This window comes from Lactuca serriola, chromosome 3 (genome assembly GCF_051521515.1).
Source record: "Lactuca serriola cultivar US96UC23 chromosome 3, Lser_US96UC23_V15, whole genome shotgun sequence".
Lineage (NCBI taxonomy): Eukaryota > Viridiplantae > Streptophyta > Magnoliopsida > Asterales > Asteraceae > Lactuca > Lactuca serriola.
Window position 1 is genome coordinate 91,510,746 of NC_136410.1, and position 6,493 is coordinate 91,517,238.

Here is a 6,493-nt window from a genome sequence, read left to right on the forward strand (position 1 = left end):
TGTTTCTCACAAACGTGCCAAGCACATTGATCTTGACTATCACTTTATTCGTGAACTTGTGTCGTCCGGCAAACTTCACACCAAGTTCGTTCCGACCAAGCTTCAAGTGGCCGACATTTTTACAAAGAGTTTACCACGTCATCAGTTTGAGTTCTTTCGAGAAAAGCTGTGTATTGGTCCGCCACTGTTCCGCTTGAGGGAGGATATTAGACAAACTTAACAGCTACTCATGATTATCTTTATGCATAGTATTTAATTCTTTGAGGTTGTAATGTGTAAATTATATTTCTATAAATCATAAGTCTCTCCACCTAATTGGGTGTGATGTGTACCATTATCGTACCATTATCAGTTATTAAGTTTTTATGTTTAAAAGGTGAAGATTATGGTCTTGTAAAAGTGAGACCAAGTAATTAGGTGTGGAGGGAATTAACAAATATGTGGGTCTCGATTATCGAAATTAGTTATGCTTACTATACTATTAATTGATTTGATTTATATGTATGCAAGATCTGGGATTAGTTGTGTTGACGGCTCAATTGAGATGAGGTGAGTAGAGTTCAACTGTCATTACAAGTTGTTTCTGTTTCTCGTTGTAGAAGCTTTAATTTGCGTTTAGAAAAATCTTTAAAAAAATTCACATTTTTTTTGAAGTGATATCATCGGTTTCTCCTTCATTCAATGAATGCATAAGGTTCATTCATTTATTTTAGATTCTTTTGAAAGTCCATTGGAAGTCGTCCATTAACCCATTAACACAGACTGGAGTTAGTGGAGCATAGCTGCATAGGAAGTAAAACACTTTGCCTCTTTTGGTCATTTTGTCATACCATTGTTCCATCCACTCCTCAAATAATAAACTTTAATTATGTATTTAGCTTTACTTTTTCATGGCAACTTTTTCCCTCATAAGTTTTCCGTTTATGAAGTTAAATTCTGTATTTTAAAAATTAGTTCGGTGTGTAATTAAACGAAACCAATTTGATTGCAAAAAGCATGCAACTATATACAATTTGATCAATTTGATAGGTATGTTTGCTTTTAGAATTAAAGTTTTATTAGAATTACTTGGAAAAAAAAATAAATATATTGCACTTTTAATTCAATCGGAAAATCTGTACCTCACGAATTATGCTTTTAGAATTAAAGTTTTATTAAAATTATGTAAAGATAATTAAGGACCCTAAGAGAAAAAATTGATCACGAAATGTGATGTGCAGAAGAATTCTAGAGATTTGTGTGAACTAATCAGTTGTGGAGATATGAGAAACAAAAAATAATACAGTTGTATTTCACTTTTTATTTAATTAATTTCATTTTTAAATCTATGCAAGTATGAGATGTTTAGACACTTCAGTAGATAAAAGGAATTAACAGATGAAATAGATGCAAAGAACAATAAGAATCATCAGTTTTTATTTAATTATCTTCATATTTATATTCTTTTCCCCCATTCACACGTTCGAGGAACACACCGATCCATTTGACTTTTATATTTTCTTAAAAGACCCTTATGTCCCTATCTCCATTGACCCATTCACACAGTTTTGACGTGGATCATCTATATAATAGTTATCAGTTACAGAACTGATTATGAAGTAAAACACAGTTTGAGTGAAACTTGTATTAGCATTAATCAGAAAACAAGAATAAATGTGTAAATAATCAAGTTAAGTTATATTATTACATTTTTAAATGCAACAATATATAACATATAATACATCAAGCTGTCATTATGCTGTCTTTTTGTAATCCTATCGCCTTGCTAAATTTTGGGTTACAACAAATCTTATTATTCTACGAAAAAAGGATTAATGTCATGATAGATACAATTCAAAGTGTAATACATTCCTTTGTGGAAAAAATTGACACCGTAAAAGACACTCCTTGTGGAAAAATATGACATTGAGAAAATTTCCTTTTGGGAGTAGGTGAAAAAGAAAACAAGAGAAAAGGTAGCTCAAGTATAAATTAGGACATGAAATCCATTCCTTTTTTTTATCAAAAGCAACATGGCAAAGCAAATAATGTTGTCTTCAAACTTGTTATTTTTCTCTCTAACTCTATTAATCGTCACACTCTCCCGCATACCAAATTTCGCTTCTGCTTCTTTAGAGGAAGCCAATGCTCTTCTTAGATGGAAAGAGAGCCTTGAAATACCAAAAATTTCTTTGCTCTCTTCATGGATTCCCCTCCCTTTGAATTCCAGTGCGTCACTTCCATGCACTTCTTGGTTTGGAGTAGTTTGCAATGCCGATGGGAGCATTCAGAAGTTGAACCTCACATCATCTGGATTAAAGGGTACGCTTCATCAATTTTCATTCTCTTTGCTACACAATCTTACACATTTTAATCTCAGTATAAACAACTTCTTTGGCCCTATCCCACCAGAAATAAGACACTTGTCCAAACTTGTATATCTTGATTTTTCATTGAATAAATTTTCTGGAGTAATCCCACCTGAAATAGGAAACCTGCACCAGCTAAACATCTTGCACCTATACTCAACCAATATATCTGGCTCAATTCCTTCTTCATTGGGTGATTTGACACTTTTGAATGTCCTTTATTTGTACAAAAATCAACTCTCTGGTTTCATTCCTACAGAACTAGCAAATTTGAAGTCTCTCGCTCATCTTGAGCTGGCCTACAATCAACTTAGCGGTTCAATACCTTCATCACTGGGTGATTTGACATCTTTGAATGTCCTTTATTTGTACCAAAATCAACTCTCTGGTCCCATTCCTAACGAACTTGGGAATTTGAAGTCTCTCACTTATCTTGATGTAAGTGAAAATCAACTTAGTGGTTCTATTCCTTCATCACTAGGTGATTTGGCGTCTTTGAATGTCCTTTATTTATGGAAAAATCAACTCTCTGGCCCCATTCCTATTGAACTTGGGAATTTGAAATCTCTCACTAATCTTGATGTAAGTGACAATAAACTTAGTGGTTCTATTCCTTCATCATTGGGTAATTTGACATCTTTGAATTTCCTTTATTTCGCCCAAAATAAACTCTCTGGCCCCATTCCTATTGAACTTGGGAATTTGACGTCTCTCATTAATCTTGATGCAAGTGAAAACCAACTCAGTGGTTCTATTCCTTCATCATTGGGTGATTTGACATCTTTAAATGTCCTTTATTTGTTCATAAATCAACTCTCTGGTCCCATTCCTATTGAACTTGGGAATTTGAAGTTTCTCACTGATCTTGAGGTGGTCGACAATCAACTTAGTGGTTCTATTCCTTCATCACTAGGAAACCTCAGCAACCTACAATGGCTGACCCTCGGTGGTAATAAATTATCCGGTTCCATTCCTAGTGAACTTGGAAAGTTGAAGTCTCTCACTCTTCTTTCGGTGGGCGTAAATCAGCTTAGTGGTTTTATTCCTTCATCATTTGGTGATTTGACATCTTTAAATCTCCTTTATATGCATTACAATGAGCTTGCTGGTCCCATTCCCAGAGAACTTGGGAAGGTGAAGTCTATCACTGATTTTAAGGTGAATAACAATCAAATTAGTGGTTCTATTCCTTTGGATATTGGAAATTCAAATCAACTACAAAGACTTGACCTATCTTCGAATCATTTGGTTGGTGAGATCCCAAGGGAGTTTGGGAAAATGAAAAGTATGTTGGAGTTGTCCTTGGCTGGCAACCAACTTTCAGGTGTTATACCTCTGGAGCTTGGATTTTGTGAACTCCTTGAAGTACTCGATCTATCCAAAAATAGATTGAATGGGTCGATTCCTACAACTATTGGTCAATGGGCACAAATCCACTACTTAAATCTTAGTAATAACAAGCTCAGTGAGAAAATTCCATCCGAGATTGGTAAATTAGTTCATCTTACGGAACTTGATTTATCTCAGAATTTTCTCATGAAAGAGATACCATCTGAAGTTCAAAGTTTGCAAAGTTTGACAAAATTGGATCTTTCTCACAATAGACTCTCTGGTTCTATTCCTGATGCTTTTACACGTTTGCCTCTCGGGATTGATATCAACCTTTCTTACAATGAGCTCTCAGGTCCAGTCCCCAATTGGGCTAACTTTGTGAATGCATCCATAGAAAGCAATCCAGATTTGTGTGGGAATGTTACACGTGTGAAACTTTGTCCAAGTCATAAAATGAAGAAGAAAAACGATTCATTTCATCATAAGCTTATCCTTGTAATTATGCTCCCTCTTATCGGGGCTATTTTACTTGGTGTATTCACGTATGGCGTCATTGCTTATCAACAACACAAGAAAAAATCTCCACAAAAACCATTGGACGAAGAAAGCGGTGATTATTTCTCTATTACAAGTTTTGATGGAAAAGTAGTGTATGCTGACATCTTGAAGGCAACAAATGATTTCGATGAAGCATACTGCATTGGTACCGGAGGATATGGTATCGTTTACAAAGCCGAGCTACAACCTAATAATGTGGTAGCTGTCAAGAAACTTCACTCGTCATCTGAGAATGTTGACCATAATGGATTCCTTAATGAGGTACGAGCATTAACGAATATAAGGCATCGAAATATAGTGAAACTCTATGGATTTTGCTCCCATGTCCGCCACTCATTTTTGATTTATGAATACCTTGAAAATGGAAGCCTTGGATCAATCTTGAGAAGTGATGTCTTAGCAAAAGAATTGGATTGGTTAAAAAGGGTAAATATTGTAAAAGGTGTAGCTAATGGTTTGGCTTATATGCATCATGATTGCTCACCGCCTATAATTCATAGAGACATATCCATAGCCAACATCCTTCTTGATTATGATTATGAGGCGCATATTTCTGATTTTGGCACATCCAAGCTTTTAAAGCTAGACTCTTCCAACTGGACCGCAATTGCAGGCACCTATGGCTATATTGCGCCAGGTAACTCAACCTTGTGAGTTTAGTTCTACATCTTCTTAAGTTTTATGATATATAGAAATATGTATATATATATACATATATGTATCTATGTTAGAATCCTGTGGGGTTGATATAGCTCTTTGTTTTTGTCTCATGTTTGTTTGAATGTAGAGCTTGCTTATACAATGGTGGCTACTGAGAAATGCGATGTGTATAGCTTTGGAGTTGTTGCAGTAGAAGTGATAATGGGAAAGCATCCTGGAGAACTGATAGCTTCTTTACCAACAGTGTCGGATGATTATCCGGTGCCATCAAACGTGGGAGATAGTCGGATACCTCCTCCCTCATCACAAGGTGAGAAACAAGTTAAGATGATTTTGAGTCTCTCAAGAGCATGTTTGAACTCCAATCCGCATGAAAGACCAACAATGCAACAAGTTTCAAATCGGTTAATGAAGGATCTGCTTTGAGTAGACATCTCTTTCCTGATCAATATATTGTACTTTCAGTGTTCTTTTTACTTTTCTTAAGTTCCCTATATGCATCTTCCCAATATGTATTCATTTGAATAGCTTTTTGTTAAGAAACTTCACATATGTTTGTTGTAGTATACAAATAAGTCAATGAAGATTGCTATATATACTTCTAAAACTCACTGCTGGAAAACAAGGAATACGCCACACATACATCCCTCAAACAAGACATACTTTTTATATTTGTTTCATTTTATATTTATTTGTTATTTGCATGTTTTAAAACGAACAATTTGACTTCATATTTTCAAAAAAAATACAACTGTGAATATTAACTAGTTAATATGATTTATGGGGTATAACTTGGGTCGACATCATGTTATATACCCCGTACCCTATCTAAGTTATTCAAATATACAAAATATATTTCTATTTTAGATTATGTGATGAGCAATTATACCAAATGGTGAGAGATGTCAACAGAACATTTTAACTATTAAGAAAAAATTTCATTTGCTTTTGATCTATTGAATTCCAAATTTGGCAGCCTAAAGCATTTACACAAAATAGATCAACTTAAACGTACATGATGTCACTTTGAAATATTACTAGAATAAGAGTTCATGTGGATGAGTTTGGTATAACATGGATTTAACATTAATTTCAATTTCTTACTGATTTATGTTTTATATCCCCTTCATTTCATTTCAACATGATATGGCATGACATGGATGTAATGTTAAATGATTTTATGCATCACCAAAAAATGAAGCTTTGACCACCTAAGTACCTCAAAAATGTTACATCCATCTTCTATTTGAAGATATCATGTTACCTCCCACTATGATACAAAATATGAAGGGAAGAAAAAGTTGAGTGTAAATCTTAGCAACTGGAACCACACATATAAATGCAATCTCATGTTTGCATGATATTGTTTGTGAGTTCACAAGTATGGATTATACAACTACCAATACTTGTATGCAAGTCTCTGTGTTTAAAGGGGTTTAGTGGGTAATTTATGATGCAGTTTGTCAAGTATAAGTGTCAGATGTAATCTTATTTTCCTACAGAAACTGCATGTGCTCCTACAAATCCTTGCAAAGAACATATTCAAACTCATTAATGCTAGTATAAAAAAGCTTCTCCGTCTGAATCTCCCTTCC

The 6,493-nt window shown here is 34.5% G+C and overlaps 1 protein-coding gene across 1 annotated transcript; it reads left to right on the top strand.

Moving 5' to 3' along the window:
• The first annotated feature begins 2,012 nt into the window (after window positions 1-2,012).
• LOC145092859 (uncharacterized) lies at window positions 2,013-5,436 on the top strand. The gene is made up of 2 exons (XM_079030847.1): window positions 2,013-4,875; window positions 5,026-5,436. Exons 1-2 carry the CDS (start codon window positions 2,013-2,015, stop codon window positions 5,322-5,324), a joined length of 3,162 nt encoding a protein of 1,053 aa, XP_078886973.1. The 3' UTR covers window positions 5,325-5,436.
• Window positions 5,437-6,493: the final 1,057 nt, after the last annotated feature.

Excerpts from the sequence above, each read along its gene's own strand:
- LOC145092859 (XM_079030847.1), top strand. The coding sequence starts at position 2,013 with ATGGCAAAGCAAATAATGTTGTCTTCAAACTTGTTATTTTTCTCTCTA. Across the intron at positions 4,876-5,025 it reads CTATGGCTATATTGCGCCAG|AGCTTGCTTATACAATGGTG; the intron begins GTAACTCAACCT and ends GTTTGAATGTAG.